Here is a 21,272-nt window from a genome sequence, read left to right as displayed (position 1 = left end):
CATGTTGAATTAATTTAACAATGCTAGACAAATCATGATCCGAAACTTGTTGCGCTAAAGTTTCCAACCAAAAAGTTGAAGCAGCTGCAACATCAGCCAAAGAAATTGCAGGTCTAAGAAGATGACCTGAATATAAATAAGCCTTCCTTAGATAAGATTAAAGTTTCCTATCTAAAGGATCTTTAAAACAAGTACTATCTTCCGTAGGAATAGTAGTACGTTTAGCAAGAGTAGAGAGAGCCCCATCAACTTTGGGGATCTTTTCCCAAAACTCCAATCTAACAGTTGGCAAAGGATACAATTTTTTAAACCTTGAATACGGAATAGAAGAAGTACCAGGCCTATTACATTCCTTAGAAATCCTATCTGAAATAGCATCAGGAACTGGAAAAACTTCTGGAATAACCACAGGAGGTTTATAAACAGAATTTAAGCGTCTACTAGTTTTAATATCAAGAGGACTAGTTTCCTCCATATCTAATGTAATCAACACTTCTTTTTAATAAAGAACGAATATACTCCATTTTAAATAAATTAGAGGATTTGTCAGTGTCAATATCTGAAGCAGGATCTTCTGAATCAGATAGATCCTCATCAGAGAAGGATAAATCAGTATGTTGCCGGTCATTTGAAATTTCATCAACTCTATGAGAAGTTTTAAAAGTCCTTTTACGTTTATTAGAAGGCGGAATGGCAGACAAAGCCTTCTGAATAGAATCAGAAATAAATTCTTTTAAATTTACAGGTATATCTTGTACATTAGATGTTGAGGGAACAGCAACAGGTAATTAACTACTACTGATGGATACATTTTCTGCATGTAAAAGTTTATCATGACAACTATTACAAACCACAGCTGGAGGTATAATCTCCACAAGTTTACAACAAATGCACTTAGCTTTGGTAGAACCGTTATCAGGCAGCAGGAATCCAGCAGTAAATTCTGAGACGGGATCAGATTGAGACATCTTGCAAATGTAAGAAAAAAAAAAAGCCATATAAATCAAAATTAGCAACTTCTTTATATGGCAGTTTCAGGAATGGGAAAAAATGCAAACAGCAAAAGGAATGGGGTTTTAAATAATGAAAATATTTGGCAGAAACAAAACACTTGCGTCATAGACGCAACCTTGTGAAGGACTCGGTGTCAACTAAGATGCCGAAAATGATGAATTTGCGTCAATGAACGTAACTTTGCGCCAAAAATGACGCAATACATTTTGGCATTTTGCACCCTCGTGAGCCTAATTCTGCCCGCAAATTTAAAAGACAGTCAATTGAAATAGAGACTATACCCCAGGTAAGAAATAATTTTTCATAAAAAAAGCATTTCCCAGATATGAAACTGACAGTCTGCAAAAAAGGAAATATACTGAAAACCTGAATCATGGCAAATATAAGTACCATACATATATTTAGAACTTTATATAAATACATAAAGTGCCAAACCATAGCTGAGAGTGTCTTAAGTAATGAAAACATACTTACCAAAAGACACCCATCCACATATAGTAGACAGCCAAACCAGTACTTAAACAGTTATCACTAGAGGTAATGGAATATGAGAGTATATTGTCGATCTGAAAAGGGAGGTAGGAGATGAATCTCTACGATCGGTAACAGAGAACCTATGAAATAGATCCCTGTGAGGAAAACCATTGCATTCAATAGGTGATACTCCCTTCACCTCCCTCTGACATTCACTGTACTCTGAGAGGAATCGGGCTTCAAAAAATGCTGAGAAGCACATATCAGCGTAGAAATCCTAGCACAAACTTACTTCACCACCTCCATAGGAGGCAAAGTTTGTAAAACTGAATTGTGGGTGTGGTGAGGGGTGTATTTGTAGGCATTTTGAGGTTTGGGAAACTTTGCCCCTCCTGGTAGGATTGTATATGCCATACGTCACTAGCTCATGGACTCTTGCCAATTACATGAAAAAAACTTGTTTTTTTGTGGATTTATTTTTTTCTGCGGCAAATGGCTTTTTTTATTTTATCCTTTCCTTTCTAGTGACTCTTCTGTGGACTTTGACATCTTGGGTATTTCTATCCCATACGTCACTAACTCATGGACTCTTGCCAATTACATGAAAGAAAACATAATTTATGTAAGAACTTACCTGTTAAATTCATTTCTTTAATATTGGCAAGAGTCCATGAGACCCACCCTTTTTCTGGGGGTTATGATTGTTTGTATAAAAGCACAATTATATTTCCAGTTCCTCTTTTTTTGTATGCTTTTTTACTCCTTTTTCTATCACCCCACTACTTGGCTATTCGTTAAACAGAATTGTGGGTGTGGTGAGTGGTGTATTTATAGGCATTTTGAGGTTTGGGAAACTTTTCCCCTCCTGGTAGGATTGTATAACCCATACGTCACTAGCTCATGGACTCTTGCCAATATGAAAGAAATGAATTTATCAGGTAAGTTCTTACATAAATATGTTTTATGCTTACCAGATAAATTTCTTTCCTACCGGATAGGGAGATTCCACGGCCCCCGCCCGTTTTGTTTCTTGTCTATGGGCATACCCCTATTTATTTTATCTTCTGGCACCATTTATACCCTAATATTTCTATGTGAATCATGAAAGAAAAAATTTGGGTTTAGTATCGCTTTAACTACATAAACAAAAGCAAAGGTTTGTACTGTTTCTTTTAAAACGAAGTGTTTTCAAATGGTTGTGTGATTCATGTCATTAGTTCCACAAGCAAATTCAAGGAGGGATATGGTTTAAAGGGACAGTAAGTACCTTGTAATAGAAGTTTTTCTGAAGTTGTGCAATAAATTATCATATTAGGTGAATTCTTTAATGCATTAACACTAGGCATGGACAAATATTCAGCATTTGTTTATGAAATGAGTGACGAATATGGTGTAATCGTGAAACATACAAATATCTGTGCAAATCCATATATTTTTGTGTTGCACTATTGCACAAATAAATCCAGTGCTGAAAATAGCCGAATGCCACTGCCTGTGGCCACATTCAGCATTTGTTTAGTAATCAAATACCGAAGAAAAATATTTGTCAATGCCAAGTAAAACCTTGTTTGCTACAACTGTTTTTCAATAACCAAACTTCACCTAGCACAAAAAGCAAATCCAGACCTTGCTAATGTCTGTGTCTACTCATCTAACATATTACATAACAGTGGATATGTTGCTAAAATAATGTAGATAATAATAATGAGGAACAACAATAAATATGTTTAATACGTGTTGGGAGAAGGTTTGGTTCATATCAAGGCCAAAATTCACTAAAAATTCATAAAAAGGATCAAAAATATCTTAAAATTTAATAAATATCTTAATGTTGAATATTATTCATAGCCAAATTGTTATAATACTACAAATCCGTTGTTTTAGCAATTATCTACGATTTATAAACAAATGACGTATGATCAATGGGATCACAATTTTTCTTTAATAAATTTCCTTACTTTAAGGTGTAGATAGTTTTTTCGGTAAATTAATAGTAAACTACGGCGAAAAGGAGCAAATTATATTTACCATATGGTTGGTATTTCTTATTATCTTTTGCTTAGCATTAAGTAATATGTATCAAAGTAACAAATTATTACTATCTTTGTACAAAAGTATTACCATTTTGCCCCAAGAAAGTATGCAATTCAAAGGCTTCAAAAATGGGAGGAGTTTTCCTCCGTTATTTTTCTTTAAAGGAAATTCTAAGACACCTTTGATTATGTGATTACTATTTGGAGCCGGAAGAAGCCCCAGAGCCATAGGGGTGAAACGTGCATAGCTGGCAGCAGTGTTTGTCGGAGACATAAAGGCAACGATTTCAAGTACGGAGATCTATGACCGCAGCAGCCTGGAGTTGGGAAACACACCCGCAAACAGTTGGTTTACGAAGCATCACAGTAAAGTACAGAGAGGAGCACCCTAGGAAAAATACACATAATTGTGATATCGACAGAGGTACCTAGGAGGTGTGGCACCGCGACAGTGGGACTCTCTTGTAACCACAAGTATTTACCGCTACGGCGGATCACGCTGACATACACAGTGTTAATGTTGCTGAATATCAGGATCACCGTAGCCATACTGTGGGATTGCTAGAAACTACAAGTTTCATCTAAAATAAGGGTACTGCTATTGAGCTATCCTGTTAATACCCAGGTTTACTCCGTTCATCCATTCATATAACTGTATGGAACATTTCAATATTGGATATTTCTCTTCCATCATAGTACTGGAACTTTGATTGTGACCTGTGAATCTAACAGGCGTTCATTCATTATTTTGGAATTTATTGATGTATAATTTGCATAGATATTATTTTTATCTCTATTACTTGCATATCATTTTTCAGAGGGGATTTAATAATCACAGTGCACTATGATAGGAGTTCGAGTCTATCCAATTATATATGTTTATTAATGGCTTTTGTGAACTCCAATAAATACTGAATTTTTTTGCTCCTTTTAGTGTAGTGTATTGATGCTATTGAGCATTGGTTTATAATCATTACTATCTTGCTATTGGGTATTTTTCATTGGTTAGGGAGTATATCCAATTATTTACTAGGGATTGGTTAGTGCTGGACAGGAACTGCTTAGGAATCTTTTTTACTCTAAATATATATATATATATATATATATATATATATATATTTATATTATCTCAATCATATTTCTCATATTGCCCACCACTGCTATCTAGGCGCTCCTTTCTAACCGTTTTTCTCTTGCACTTTGTCTCTAGGTGAGCTAGGGCACCTAGTATAAAGGAGCTTATAGTGGTAACTATCCTTTAGCGCCGAGTCCTCCTTTTCTCTTCAATAAATCATTGTAATATGTTTTAGTCTTTATTTTAAAAGGAATTTACCTTTTTAATTTTTTTAAAACTTCATTTGTGCAATGTCCATTTCTTCCTATCACAGCCCCACAAGGAGGCTATGGTCTCTACAGGAAGGCTTTTCTAGCTTGATGTCATAAAACTTTTAGAGTAACATGAACTGGTTTACTATTAGGTACTACTAGATAAACAGGGAGTCTGTTTTGTTCCTGCCATAGCCAAAATTGTGATAGTAGTTTGTCATTTATATAATAAGTGTGACAGATACCCCGGCTACCCCGACAGGGTAGCTCCGCCAAACGGGTCCTGCTTCCTCCCTGCCGACTGCAGCTATGTAGCTGGCAAGTGTCCACAGCCTGTAGCCACCCCTGATGCCCGACAGTACCAGTACTCTGTGTCCCACCCTGTGGCAGACTCCAGCTACCCCGACTGGGTAGCTCTGCCAGAGGGTCCCTCCCCTGCCTGGAACAGGCTGCTATGTAGCCCACAAAAGTTACTCCAGCAGGATAAAACAGGGAGACAATGCCACAGTTTTCCTGCCATTCCCGCCCCTCCAGACTGACCGGCGCCTCCATAGCAACCATAGTCTCACAGAATCCCAGGACACAGTGGTGACAGTTTTGGGGTGATCCCGGGGGTGTCATTTGAAAGCTCTCGGTCCCCAGATGCCGCAGTCTTAAAAGCGATTCGTTATTGGGGAACGGAGATACAGCCCGTTGAAGTTATGGGGTTAGGGGTGTCCAAAAACCCCGGTTCCCAAAGCAGCTCCCCTCCGGTAATTCCCCCACCTCTTGTTCTCCCTAGGGGCTACTAATCCCCAAAAGAGCTGAGCTCTGGGGCACATGGTTGCTGGAGCGACCAGGGGTAAAGTTAGCTGGTGTCCTGCTGTCCTGTGGCCGACCGGGAGTTCCAGGAGCCCGGACAGCCTGAGAGGGGTTAGGCGGGTGTCCGTGGTGAGGCGGCTGACCGGGAGTTCCATGGGCCCGGCCAGCCTAGGAGGGTTTTCCTGATCATACACCAGCTTTTCATAAGACAAGCAAACCAAAGCTTCCAGGGATAGTGGTTGCTCTGAGGAGCCCAAAACCACTGAGAAACAAAAGGGGTGAGGTTGTAGGGGGGTGGGGGGTAGCCTTAGCTGTCTGGTATCCGTGACATCCCCCCTCCAGTTTGGCAGACCCGGCTAGACCCATAACGGGTCGGCCTTGGGCTGTCCGACGGTGGCCCTCCACTTCTCGTTTGCTGGGAGAGGTTATCCCATCTCTCCTGAGCTTGGGGCATCCTGGGGGTTCCTGCTGGCATTTATACCCTGCGCCCTGGGCGCAGGGATAGTCACATAAGGCAAACTCCCAAAAAAGTTTGCTAAGGTCAGCTCCCAAACAATTGCTGTCCCACAAGTTCCAGTGTCCTTAAGTTCCATGGCCACACTGTTTAGTACCGGCTGACCCACCCACAAACAAAGCTAGTGCCGGTACCCAGCTGTATTCCCACCCCAGACCGGAGGGGGAGGTTGCTCCTTGGTGGGGCAGGCAAAGCTCTGGTGCCCAAACATGTGGCACCAACTGTATAAGCTATTATCCTCCTTGCCTATTGCAACGCCTGCCCCCGGTGAGAAATACTCCGGGACAAGAAAAGGGTAGAGACCCTGCCAAGCTACTGAGGGGAGAGACCGTCTGTCTCTTCTCCTGAGGAGATCTACTGCTGGGGAGGGAGGTCTGCTACCTCCGCTCCATGGGAAACTGTGCTGCCGCTGGGGAGGGAGACCGGCTGTCTCTGCTCCCTGTACGGGGTTCTGCCGCTGGGGAGAGAGACCAACTGTCTCCTCTCCCAGAAAGGGATTCGGCCGCTGGGGAGAGATATCGATACCTGTCTCTCCCTGCAAGGGCTTCTCTGTAAGGGGAGGGAGGACGACTACCTCCGCTCCCGAAGGATGGATCTGCCGCTGGGGAGAGAGACAGACTGTCTCCTCTCCCAGGAAGGGGTTCTGCCGCTGGGGAGAGTTATCGACATCCATCTCTCCCTGCAAGGGATTCTCTGTAAGGGGAGGGAGGACGACTACCTCCACTCCCAAGGGATGGCTCTGCCGCTGGGGAGAGAGACCGACTGTCTCCTCTCCCAGGAAGGGGTTCTGCTTACGGGGAGGGAGGACGACTACCTCCGCTCCCAGGGGATGGCTCTGCCGCTGGGGAGAGACACCGACTGTCTCCTCTCCCTGCTCCTGGCTCTGCCGCTGGGGAGAGAGACCAACTGTCTCCTCTCCTGGGACGGGGTTCTGCTGCTGTGGAGAGTTATCGACATCCATCTCTCCCTGCAAGGGGTTCTCTTTAAGGGGAGGGAGGGAGGACGACTTCCTCCTCTCCCTGGTTTCCTGGAGCTGTTACAGGTGCTGGGCAGAGGCAGGCGGCTCTGCCCTGTTGCCAGCGCTTCTGCTGGGGTGGCTCCCTTGTCCAAGTCTATAAGCTCGGGGCCAGGCTGCTGATCTGTATCTAGCAGCTCGTTGTCTCTTATGCTCTGTTGCCACTCATGTGAGGCCAACCTCCATGGTTCCCAAAGTGCTGCACCACAGCTCCATGCAGACTCCGTGGCATGCTGCAGAACTCGGTCTAGCAGCCTCTTGTATGCCTTTTCCAGTTCCCATTCTTGGACAATAAGCGATACCATATCGGATACCAGCCAGGGTACCCCGAGAGATCCAACAGCTGCTCTCGGGAGAGGCCAATGTTTGTTACTCTCAGTTTTGCCCTGCTCCCAAATTCTGGGTCTTCTGTCAACTTTTCCAATAGTAACCCAGGGCCGCCAAAGCCGTCTATGGGGGAGCAATCCTCCTGCCATGGCCGTGCTTGCATAGCGAGCCATCGGAGGTCCCGGTAGCCGTCCTCCACCCTCATCTCTGCCCGGACCAGTCGATCTAGTTCCGATAGCCATTCCTCCATGGGCTGCTCTCCCAGGAAAAGCACTCGCAAGCCCCACCAGACCCAGTACCTCTCATTATCTGTGGGGAGGACCTTTCCATCACAATCCATTTCTTGTTGAAGCCTCTCCCTCCATAGTTGCCGGCGGACAATGCTCCTGCAGCTCAGCTGGTCCAGTTCAGAACCAGGACCGTCCAGCTGGGTCAGTGCCTCCTGTACTCTCCTTAGGTACTCGGCTTTCAAAGTTACCAGCTACTGTGGCCCTTCTCTGTCAGCAGGAATTGTGTGGAAGAAGCAGATCCCACCACTGCCAACCAATGTGACGGATACCCCGACAGGGTAGCTCCGCCATACGTGTCCTGCTTCCTCCGTGACCACAGCCTGTAGCCACCCCTGATGCCCGACAGCACCAGTACTCAGTGTCCCACGCTGTGGCAGACTCCAGCTTACTGACTGGGTAGCTCCGCCAGAGGTTCCCTCCCCTGCCTGGAACAGGCTGCTATGTAGCCCAGGAAAGTGACTCCAGCAGGAGCCCACCAAAATGACTAGACAGACTAGCATTCAGGTGAAATAAGAACTGACTTTATTGGGACAAACGCACATCTTTTATACACACACACATCTTGATAAAACAGGGAGACAATGCCACAGTTTTCCCGCCATTCCCGCCCCTCCAGACTGACAGGCGCCTCCATAGCAACCATAGTCCCACAGAATCCCAGGACACAGACTGTTTTGGGGTGATCCCAGGGGAGCGGCGGCAGCGGGTGTCATTTGAAAGCTCTTGGTCCCTAGATGCCACAGTCCAAAAAGCGGCGTGATTCGTTATTGGGGACCCGAGATACAGCCCGTTGAAGTTATGGGGGTAGGGGTGTCCAAAACCCCCGGTTCCCAAAGCAGCTCCTCTCCGGTAATTTCCCCACCTCTTGTCCTCCCTAGGGGCTACTAATCCCCAAAAAGCGGAGCTCTTGGGCACATGGTTGCTGGAGCGACCAGGGGTAAAGTTAGCGGGTGTCCTGCTGTCCTGTGGCCGACCGGGAGTTCCAGGAGCCTGGACAGCCTGACAGGAGATAGGCGGGTGTCCGTGGTGAGGCGGCCGACCGGGAATTCCAGGGGCCCGGCCAGCCTAGGAGGGTTTTCCTGGTCATACACCAGCTTTTCACAAGACAAGAAACCGAAGCTTCCAGGGATTGTAGTTGCTCTGAGGAGCCCAAAACCACTGAGAAACAACAGGGGTGAGGTTGCAGGGGGTGGGGGGGGGGGGTAGCCTTAGCTGTCTGGTATCCATGACAATAAGGTCCCTTGTTTAATGCAGATCTATCCTCAGAAGTCTCCATGAGTTTGTTATGACCATAGAGAGATATAGTATCTCATTTCAAATAGTTTTTTTTTTTTTCTTTCTTTTTTCTATACAGTATACACATGCATTATACTCCCAATTCTCTAAAGAATATGTTATACAATGTATATTGGTAAGTCAAATTAAGCGCTGCTGATTATTTCTGTTGTGGGTGTTAAATAACTAATTTTGTTTGAGGACACATGTTGATGACTTGATTATGTTTGATGTTATATCATAAAAAATAGGCTGATACTTTGTTTCTTGTTATTTAGCGCGTTCCATTGGATCAATTGCACTTCGAAAAGCTGAAAACATTGATAACAAATATCACTTTGACATCTTCACTGTTAATTTGAATGAAGAGCTTGTTGCACTTTATGGAGGCAGTTTACAAAGACAGACAGAGTTTGTGCACATTTGTATTAAAACAATACTGCGTCTGTACAAGGTAAGAATAGAAATTTATGATTGTTGTTTTTCCTTTTTAGAATTTGTATTTAAATATTTATATCCTTAAAGTGAATGTAAAGTTGAATGAATGAGTGCCCGGTTTTTAAAAATGCTATTAAAAACAGGGGCACTTTCATTCATTAAACTTTTCATTGCAGCATTTTTTTATTTATAATTCTTACCTTTTTCTTTAGCAAACCCGGACTGGCTATCCCCCGCCCGCAGCTCCTCTGTACTTAGCACCCCAATGACAAAACCGGCTTCCTCCAATCATGGCATGTACCCAAGAGCGTCTAGCTCGTGAGGCCACGCTGTGATTGGAGGAAGCCGGTTTCGTCATTGATGTGCTAAGTACAGCATGAGAAGTGTGCGGAGGTTCGCCGGTCTGGTTTTGCTAAAGAAAGGGTAAGTATTTAAGAAAAACACTGCAATGTAAAGTTTAATGAATGAAAGTGCCCCTGTTTTTAATAACATTTTATTCATTCAACTTTACATTCACTTTAATTTACTAATCTAAAGGTCTTGTTCTATAAACCAGAGCAGCTCACATGTTCATAAAGTAGATACAATAGTACTTAAAATTATTGGTTTCCATAAAAGTGCCCGTTTCACTAAACACAATATATTATAAGGATATATTATGTGCAGAATCCTAAAACACATTTGTCTAATAATCTCAATAAAAAACTATATGAAAAGACTCAAGCACCATATTTATTTATATGAAGCCTTCTAAAGGAGAATACAAGTGCTAAAAAGAAAATGCTACTTAAGCATGTAGTTAAAGGGACACTAAACCCAACATTTTTCTTTCATGATTCAGGTAGAGAATACAATTTTAAACAACATTCCAATTTACTTCTATTATCTCATTTGTTTTATTTTTTTTAGATATCCTTTGTTGAAGAAATAGCAATGCACATGGGTGAGTTAATCACACGAGGCGTCTATGTGCAGCCACCAATCAGCTACTGAGTCTATCTAGATATGCTTTTCAGCAAAGAATATCAAGAGAGTTAAGCAAATTAGATAATAGAAGTAAATTAGAAAGTTGTTTAAAATTGCGCACTCTTTCTAAATCATGAAAGAAAACATTTGGGTTTCATGTCCCTTTAAAGTTATCTTTATATCTGCAATGGACTATTGGGAGCTAGCTTAACACATCTGACGAGCCAACGATGAGATGTAAGTGGCTAGCTCCCAGTAGTGCATTGCTGAAACAAAGGATAACAACAAAAGAGAGAGTTTAATCTGAACCATGAAATCTTAAAGGCACATTAAACACTAAATACATTTTATAAGTACAGTGTTGGTTACAAGATATACTAATGGCTATTGCCTTTTCTTTACAGGGTCAAGAATTCCCTTCTCAGAGTGTTGTGATTATTGGCCACTCCATGGGTGGCCTGGTTGCAAGAGCATTGCTTACTTTAAAGACTTTTAAGCCTGAACTACTTAACCTCATTATAACACAAGCCACACCTCATATTGCACCAGTGTTGCCTGTAGATAGTTACCTCATTGGTGAGTATTTTAAATTTTACATTTTACTTTACAGATAACAATAATAGATAATAATATTCATCTTTAGGTTTGCATTGGAATGAGTCTTGGAGCTTGAAGGGATATTAAACACAAGATTTTAATATAAAAAGTTTAATTATGCACAGTAAAATTTTACAATACACTTTCATTATTTATTTCACCCTTTTTCTTGTAGTTAAACTATGAGAATTGGGGGTAAGTACACACTGCAGGCATCATAAGCCTGACCCTGCTTACATATAAGTTTCCAATTTGCCTGGGTCGGCTCCTTCAAATAAGTTACATGTTAAGGAAGTTTGGCCATTAAAAACAATTGCATCTGATGTTAATGTATTTTGAAAGTTTTCATGCTTGGCTTACCTGGCTTATATTTAATCAAATGCACAACAGCACAAAAGTCATGTCATTACAAGGTGTCTTATGATCCTTTTAAATAGAGTTCTGCTTATAGCAACAGTGATGTAATCTAGCGAGAGAACTTGCTGTCTTAACCCCTTAGCTATCTGGAATTTCAGAAAAACTTGCCCAAGGTATCAGAGAATTTTTAACATTTTTGCTATCACTCCGTTTTAAACCTTAATAGAGCTTTTGATTTTTTTTATTTACCTATGAAAACTATATATATATATTTTTTTTTGTTTAAATATTTTGATTAATTTTCAAATCAAAATATCATTTTACAAATAAACTTCAAACAAGTAACATTACAGGTTCAGTCTGTTCAAGAGTCACATTCATTATATATTTGTCGGTATTTTACTCCGAATAACTTTGTCATCGTAATAAACATAATATCTTATCCACAACAGAAAGAAACACTCTTATATATTATCACCTTCAACGTTGATTTTCTACGTGTCAATCCTTCTTACCCTTCTAGTCCCTTCCACATACATAATATATGGTTCCCACATTTCAATGAAGCGGTCCCTAGTATTTAGGAGTTCTGCCGTGGCATTTGACATATTATAGTGGTATTCTATTCTCTTTTCAATATACTCAAAGGTAGGAACATCTACCAGAACTTCGCTATGCACTTACGTGTAACAGTACATATCATGTTAACTAACTTGGAGTGCCTCTTTAGATGCCCTTCTAATGGAAAATGTAGAAGGGCCTGCTCTGGAGAAAGGGCTATATCAGTTTCAAGTATTAAGCTTAAATAGTGTGAGGTGCGATCCCATACTCTCCTAACCTTACTACAATGCCACCACATATGTAGATATGTCCCTGCTTCGTCGCACCCTCTGTAGCATTTATGGTGTTCACGGTCCTCGGCTTTAGCCCACCTATTGGGATAAATGTACCACCTATGTATTACCTTGAGGTAATTTTCTTTTAATGTAGCATTAGGGGAGAATTTAAGACCTCTCTGAATATTCTCTGCCCAAGTTTCGACTGACCAAGATCTACCTAAGTCCTGTTCCCATTTTATCATGCTATTGTTTTTTTTATCCTTCTCTTTGATGTTGAAAAGTGGATATAGTAAAGTAACCATACCCCTCTTATATTCTTTAGTTAAGCACAGTGACTCGTATATAGTGTTATGTTCTTTCTTTGTGTTTCCTAATATCTCTTGTACTCTGGATTTGAGTTGTAGGTAGTGAAACCAGAGATTTCTATCAGGTTCCCCCAGTTCTTCATATTGTTTAAAAGACAGTATCCTACCATTGACAAGTGTATCTGCTATGCGATATAGGCCTTTATTTTCCCATTTTCCCTGCATTTGTGAATTTGTTATGAACTTGATTGGTATCAAGGGTGTCGCTTGAGAGCGGTTATTGATAATTGAAAAGGTTCTGTTCAGTTTGTCCCATAGAATAATGGTGTGGTGTATTGCTACATACTGTCGTAGGATTTGAGGTCTGTCTTGTTTGTCTGCCCATAGTAATCTATCTAATCTGCCTATTTCCATGATATCAGATTCTAACTGAACCCATTGTGGAGTCTTAGTCGTTCTATGCCATTGGATGGTTTGGGCCATTCTAGCTGCATAATAATAAGATATTAAGTCTGGAAGTCCCACCCCCCCCCTGATTTATGTCTGGTCAACGTATCCTTATTAATTCTTGCCCTTTTCCCTTGCCATATAAATTTAAGAATTTCCTTTTGCATTATTTGTAGTTCTGAAATCGGTACATTTATTGGGAGAGAGCGAAATAGATAGAGGATCTTGGGCAGTATTGTCATTTTAATGGACATAATCCTTCCATATAATGAGAGTTTGTATTTGGCCCAGTTGGTCAACAAAGCTTTAACCTGTTTAAATATACCTGTGTAATTTTCTTTGTATAGATTATGCACACTTCGTGAAAGGAAAATACCTAGATACTTGATGGATGTCTTTCCCCAAGAGAAGGTAAAATTAATCTCCAGTAATTTTTTCGTGTGATTAGGTAAATGAATATCTAAGGCCTCACATTTACCTTCATTCACCTTGTATCCTGATAATGAACCAAACTTACCTATCTCTGAGTATATTACTGGTAGGGAAAGTAGGGGCTTAGTGACTGCGAGGATAACATCATCCGCAAACAGTGATATTTTGTATTCATTTTCACCTACTTTGATTCCTGTTATATTGGGGTTGTCTCTAATTTTCTGTGCTAGTGGTTCAATACATAATGCAAACAACAACGGTGATAGTGGGTAGCCCTGTCTGGTCCCATTCCTGATCTTGATTTGCTTCGATTGATATCCCGAGAGTCTGATAAACGCATCCGGCGTAGAGTACAACTTTTTTAACCCCATATAAAATGGACCCTTGATTCCTACCTTATTTAGGACTGCTAGCATGTAATCCCAATTGATCCTGTCAAATGCCTTCTCCGCATCCAGAGTAAGGAGCAGAGAAGGCATTCCTTTATTTGTTGCAAAATTTATCAAGTCTATGATCTTTCTTACATTGTCTGGGGCTTCTCTTTGAGCTATGAATCCCACTTGGTCAGTATTTATTAAATTTGTGATGGGGGTAGCCAATCGATTTGCCAAAATTTTGGTGAAAAGTTTGAGGTCCTGATTTATTAGTGAAATTGGCCTATAATTTTGACAATATTGTTTGCATTTCCCCGGCTTTGGGATAATTGTCACCCTCGCAGTCAATATATCTTGTGGTATGTCTGTACCTTGCAAAATATTATTAAAAATAGTTACTAGATGTGGTACCACCGATTTTTGAAGATCTTTATAAAAAGAGCCTGGGAACCCGTCCGGGCCCGGGGCTTTATTTCTCTTTAATCCTTTAATGGCTTGGTTTATCTCCTGAATTGTTATAGGTGCATTAAGCAGATCTAGATCCTCTTGGGGGATTTTTTTTAGTGAGCTACTCTCCAGGAACCTATCTAATTCTTTTTGTTTATCTACTGCAGTATTGGGTTGTGGCAAGTTATAGAGTGAGATGTAGTAGTTGGCAAACTCATTAGCTATCTGCAAGGGATCATTGGTTACTGATCCATTTGTTAATTGTATTTGTGGGATGGTGGAGGCTCTGGTCATATCTTTTAATTTATTTGCTAATAATTTGTCAGGTTTATTACCATATGTGTAGTTTCTTGTATCGACTGCTTTGAAAGAGGAGATTGCCTCTTTATCAAGCATTAGGTTAAGTTCCTCACTTTTCTTTTTTAATAATTTAGTTAGACCTCCCTTAGAATTTCTCATTATTTGTTCTCGAATCGTGGAAATCTCCTTCCTCAATTTTTCTAATGTGGAGTTATATTGTTTTTTAACTTTAGAGGATTCAACTATAATCAAACCCCTAATCGAAGCTTTCAGAGCACTCCAAATAATGTTTGGATTAGCTGTGGAACCCTCATTTATTCTCATGAATTCATCGATGTGCTTCTCAATTTGTTGTTTAAAGACTTCATTTTGAAGTACTTTGGGGTGTAGGGTCCAGGATCTTATTCTGCCTGGATTTAACACTCCTAGATCTAATGTCATCATGTCATGGTCTGACCATACGCAGCTGCTTATAGTAGCCTCTGTAACTAGAGGGAGTATGATTTAACTTATTAAAATTAAGTCGATTCTAGAGTGTGTGCCATGTACTGATGAATAGTAGGTGTATTCTTTGGCTCCTCTATTTACTGCTCTCCAGCTGTCTAGTAAGTTGTGATCTAATAATAAATCTCTTAAGATTTGCTGGTCTGGGGTCTGTCTTCTATTCTTTTGTGGGTCCGTTGTTATCCTGTCTAATTTATCGTCTAAAGTCATATTAAAGTCGCCCCCCATGATTATTTTGTGTCTTTTCCAGGATATTAGCAGCTTACTTATTTTGGTGAAAAATGGCCCTTGGTGATCATTAGGAGCATAAATGTTCACTAACAGAATTGGTGTATTGTGTATCAATCCCCTTACTATGAGGTATCTCCCCTCCTTATCAGTGATTATTTCTTCCTCCTTAAAGTTAAGAGAGGCATGTAGGAGTATAGAAACACCACATTTTTTCTTTTTATTGATAGCATGATATTTAATAGGGAAAAGTTTATCCCAAAATTTGGGTGTCGTGGTGGAGGTGAAGTGGGTCTCCTGAATCATCACTATGATAGCTTTTTGAGCTTTATACTCTATATAATGGCTTTCTTTCTTTTTATATTGGAATTAAGGCCCCTGGCATTATGTGAGATTATCTTAATCTGCATGGTAACTTTTTATTTTTAAGCTGAATAACATCTAGGAAACCTTGGTACCTGTAGCCTATACGGGCCGGAGATGTGGGACCTTTGCACACTAGGAGGATACCTTCATATTTGGAGTGTCTTAATGAACCTGTTTTTCGTGACTGTTGTGCCTGAACCTTTAGAACTGAACAATAAAACATAAAACAGTTAAATATAACATTCAAACTGGGTGCCACAAACTGCACCTGCGAAATTTTTGACCTTCTGGTCAGTATTCAACTCTGGAATAGTCATGTTATAACTTTCTTATTTTCTATAATCTGACATTATACCTTGAGGGAGAAAACATATCAGCAAAAAGAGAGTTAAGGATAGAGATCGGTATGAAAAGTAAGAGAAAAAGAAAAGAATAAGAGAGGGACAATACAATTTTCCATTACAACTTGTGTACTAATGTATCTTTCCATTATACCTTATATCCAGTCCAACTGTGTGAGGTAATGTTCAAACTCTTATGGATCTTCTCACCCTAGTTCCATAAGGATGTAATCGGATATTATACCTTGAGGGAGAGAACATACCAGCAAAAGGAGAATGAAGGATAGAGATAAGTTGAGAAAGTAAGAGAAAAAGGAAAAAAGAAAGGAGAGAGAGACAATACACTTTTCAATTACCATTCGTGGACTAATGTCTCCTTCAATTATACCTTATACCTAGTCCAACTGTGTGAGGTAAAGTTCGTACTCTTAATGATCTTCTCATCCTGACTCCATAAGGATGTCTTCTTCAATGGACAGGAGGATTCTCCTTGCTGTTGGAGTTCTGGTCTTCATTGGAGGGTGTAGTTGGTCTTGATTTTTTTGGGTTACCTTTTTTAGTGACCATAGTCCATTCTCTCTGGGGTGGTCTTCTCGCTGTCTGCTGTGTGGACTGCGTTGTGGGTTCTTCCATTGTTATATCCAGTTTAAGTGTCATTTGTCCCTCCTCTAGTGACGAGCAAGAATACAAGGTATTCTGGTGAGTAAAGATCAACTTGAAGGGAAAGTTCCAGCGGTATCTTATTTTCTCTTTGTTAAGTGCTTCTACAATCGGTTTCATTTCACGTCTTTTTCTCAGTGTTATGGGAGATAGATCCGTATATATTTGGATATTGTGTCCCTCATTGGTGATCGACTTAGCTTGTCTTGCTGCCTGCAAAATCATCTCCTTGACATGATAATAATGTAGTTTAACTATAATGTCTCTGGTTTTGGATTGGGAGGGTCTGGTGAGGGCTCTGTGGATTCTATCGAAGAGCAGCATGTTGATTTCTGTATCTGGAATTAGTTGGTGGAATATTTCCGTAACATCCGCTTGGAGATTTTTGTAATCTTCTGGGAGGTTTCTGATTCTCAGGTTTGATCTTCTAGATCTGTTTTCTAAGTCTTCCACCTGCTCTTCAAGCTTTTTGATATATATATATAGCATGGTCTAACAGGATGTGTTTGATTTGGGGAATCTCTTCCGTGATATCATCAATTTTGTTTTCCAATTCTGTTGTCCTTCCCCCTATTTCTCTTATGTCCTTTTTGAGGTCATGTATTGCTGTTTTCAACTCTTCATGGAAGAAGGATTTGATCTGGGTTAACAGTTCATTGTTTGGAATATCTTTTCCTATTTGGCTATCCTCTTCTGTTGATTCTACTTCAGTAGGTAGCTTTGTTGGAGAGGCCGCTTTATCTATGAGTTTAAGCTGCGACTTAGATAAGCAGTCCTTTACTGTTTGGTTCCTGCTCTTCATCTTGGAGAGTGACCTCTTTCAGAAAATATGTTATAGAGTTAATCTGAGTTACAGATATATTGAAGACACGACCCCTGTATTTTCCTTTGCTCACCTCGCCTCCCTTTCCTCCTCCATCCGTTTTACAAAAACATAAGTTAGTTGCTGGGCAGCATTTTAACAGATTATAACTTCATTGTCTCTGTAAGACTACTCCAGGTTAAATTTTTATAAGCTTAACCAAACATTGCAGAGTTTAAATCTTTTTCTAAAGTGCTGAAGGTTTTTTTTAGTATCCCAGGGCCTTACGTTCCAGTGTCCACGTGACAGCTTTTACCACAGATATTCTCGCTAAAAGTGTCCCACTCTCGCCTTGATGAGGTGCAGAGTCCGGTTAGTGAGATGTGAGATGTTACCTGCTGTGGCAAACTTAGAACTACTTAAGTTAAGAGCCCTGAATCTGTTATTAGTGACTTCTCATGCTCATTGCCTAGTTAGGCATATAGTTAATCAGTCTGCAGCTTTTAGATGCTATATGCTTTGGGAACTTCCCCCAATATCTTCTCTTTATATTGTAGAAAATGAGCCAGTTTATAATGCCCACTCACTCCCAATGTAAAATTTTGTGAAAGATTGATATATTGAGTGGATGTACAGTTCAGTCTTAATAGTGATGATGTATCAGAGAGAAGAAAAAAGAAATGGCGATTTTCCCGACACTCACCCTTATGTTGTTGGTCCCTGATGTAGTCTCCAGAGCATATATGTGATTTCCAGAAGCTCTTTTCACCTTCTTTTTGTCTGATCTTCTCAGTCTTCACTTCCCAGCAATGACTCCTGAGGCCTCCCTCACCTCCTCTGATGAAAAACCTTCCGGTAAGCTGCTCACCTTTTAAAGCTTAATTTTGGCTTGCTGCATCTAAGCCAAGGCTCAGATCTGTGTAGTCTGAGAGGTCGGGTGGTTAGGAGTTTATGTATGATGAATTTGGCCCTTTGCTGTTCTGTCTCCGGTCCGGGATAGGCCGCATCCCCAGCCTTTCCTGATTTTGGCCTGGTCCTGAAAATCGGATCACTCGAAAATGGCTTAAAAACGCCTGAAATTTGTCCTGCTGCCTCTCAGTAGTATTTGGAAGCACACAGGACCAAATGTGCACTGCTATTTGGGTCCAAAGAACCTTGAAAACATTTAATTTTATTCTCTTAGCCCAGAGCTCCAGCTAAGTGCTTCTTTCCTGCTTGCTGGCTAGCTCCGCCCCCAAAACTATATATATATTTTTAAAGTAGACAACCCAAGTTATTGATCTATTTTGGAATATTTGATGCCACTATTTGGCCACCAGATACAATCATGTAAAAAAAAATAAAAAAAATGTTAACTTTTTCACAAACATCGGGTTTCTCACACAGCTACTGCAGTCATATGGTTGTTAAAGCTTCTCTGGGATCCCCTTTGTTCAGAAATAGCAGACATCAATGGCTTTTCTGTTGCTTTTTGGCAATTAGAATGCCGCTAATTAATGAGCGGATCTGTCTGTACAAAGCAGCACTGTATCAGAGAAATGCTGTGTTAGAGCAGCGATGTGGAGATGGACAGGGACTACTGTTACCATTGCAAATGGAGAGGTCCTCTTCTCATAATTCCTCACGGAGGTGTTGCAGTTCTAAACTACTTTCAACTATCCCGATGGTTCTTCAATTCCTGGTTGATTTTCCAACACACATTACAATGACATATTATATTTCATCATATTATGGTGATGCATGCAATGGCCAAAATACCAGGAACATTTTATCATATACATATTATATATAACAATAACAAAAGCAGGTTACATTGGATGTATTGTGACTGGCCAAAGGATGGAAATGGCTTCCAACATGCCACGACCCCAAACGGTACCCCAAGGGAACAACCGCCATGGGCCCAGGTGCAGAGGCTGATGACCGGTGAGCAGGAGCTGCAGACACCCCGACCGCCCAAGGATCGACCCCGCGAACGTTGCGGAGCAGCAGCCTGGCACTGATGGAGTAGAAGCTATCATGATGGAGAATATACAAAATTAAAAATAGAAAAAAAAATATTTCCAAATGTGAATTTTGCAAGAAGATCTCTTGCTATGCACATCCTCCTTCCTAATATCACTGAATTTGAAATCTCACATGCAGTTTGGTTTTCCTTTATAATTATAACATAATCTGATATCAGGGAGTTAAGCACAAAATCTAAAAAATGTGATCCAAATAAGTATTAGGTTATTACACATACCTGTAGTTTATGGTGCATGTCACACTGCCAAGTATTGTTAAAAACATTCATATTTAATAAGGGTGTACAAATAATTCCAATGCATGTTTATATTAAAAGGGCCACTTAAATCATTTCTCTTGTTAAGTGTATCCAGTCCACGGATCATCCATTACTTGTGGGATATTCTCCTTCCCAACAGGAATTTACAAGAGGATCACCCACAGCAGAGCTGCTATATAGCTCCTCCCCTCACTGCCATATCCAGTCATTCTCTTGCAACTCTTAACAAAGATGGACGTAGTAAGAGGAGAGTGGTGTATTATAGTTAGTTTTTTAAAAAGTTTATTTTTAAATGGTACCGGAGTGTACTGTTTAATCTCAGGCAGCATTAGAAGAAGAATCTGCCTGTGATTTCTATGATCTTAGCAGAAGTAACTAAGATCCACTGCCGTTTTCACATATTCTGAGGAGTGAGGTAACTTCAGAGGGGTAATGGCGTGCAGGTTTTCCTGCAATAAGGTATGTGCAGTTAATATATTTCTAGGGATGGAATTTGCTAGAAAAATGCTGCTGATACCGGATTAATGTAAGTTAAGCCTTAAATGCAGTGATAGCGACTGGTATCAGGCTTATTAACAGAGATACATACTCTTATAAAAGTGTAATATAAAACGTTTGCTGGCATGTTAATCGTTTTTATATATGTTTGGTGACAAAACTTATTGGGGCCTAGTTTTTTTCCACATGGCTGGCTTGATTTTTGCCTAGAAACAGTTTCCTGAAGCTTTCCACTGTTGCAATATGAGTGGGAAGGGCCTATTTTAGTGCTTTTCTGTGCAGCTAAAAATACTGACAGAGACATTCAGCTTCCCTCTGCATGATACAGGATATCTCTGAAGGGCTCAAAAGGCTTCAAAGTTGTGTTTGAGGAGGGTAACAATCACAGTAGACTGTGGCAGTTGTTGTGACTGTGTTTAAAAAACGTTTTTGTCATTTATTATTCTGTTTTTGTTATTAAGGGGTTAATCATCCATTTGCAAGTGGGTGCAATGCTCTGCTGACTTGTTACACTGTCAAAATTTTGTTAGTGTAACTGCCTTTTTTCACTGTTATTTCAAATTTTGTCAAAATTTGTTTCTCTTAAAGGCACAGTAACGTTTTTTATATTGCTTGTTAACTTGCTTTAAAGTGTTTTCCAAGCTTGCTAGTCTCATTGCTAGTCTGTACAAACATGTCTGAAACAGAGGATACTTGTTCATTATGTTTAAAAGCCATGGTGGAGCCCCATAGGAGAATGTGTACTAAATGTATTGATTTCACCTTAAACAGTAAAGATCAGTCTTTATCTATAAAAGAATTGTCACCAGAGGGGTCTGTCGAGGGGGAAGTTATGCCGATTAACTCTCCCCACGTGTCGGACCCTTCACCTCCCGCTCAAGGGACGCACGCTAATATGGCGCCAAGTACATCAGGGACGCCCATAGCGATTACTTTGCAGGACATGGCTGCAATCATGAATAATACCCTGTCAGAGGTATTATCCAGATTGCCTGAATTGAGAGGCAAGCGCGAT

At 40.6% G+C, this 21,272-nt stretch overlaps 1 protein-coding gene across 1 annotated transcript in view; it reads left to right on the top strand.

Annotated features, from left to right (window-relative positions):
* Positions 1-21,272, top strand: part of PGAP1 (post-GPI attachment to proteins inositol deacylase 1) — a 703,705-nt gene that overhangs the window by 79,557 nt on the left and 602,876 nt on the right. Inside the window, exons 4-5 of the mRNA XM_053698557.1 lie at positions 9,348-9,523; positions 10,878-11,049. Of these exons, the coding sequence (XP_053554532.1) occupies positions 9,348-9,523; positions 10,878-11,049 (348 nt within the window). The remainder of the gene's footprint in view (positions 1-9,347; positions 9,524-10,877; positions 11,050-21,272) is intronic.

The sequence above is a fragment of the Bombina bombina genome, chromosome 1 (genome assembly GCF_027579735.1).
Source record: "Bombina bombina isolate aBomBom1 chromosome 1, aBomBom1.pri, whole genome shotgun sequence".
NCBI lineage: Eukaryota > Metazoa > Chordata > Amphibia > Anura > Bombinatoridae > Bombina > Bombina bombina.
Note: the sequence above shows the minus strand (reverse complement) of the source record. Positions and strands in the feature narration are given on the sequence as shown.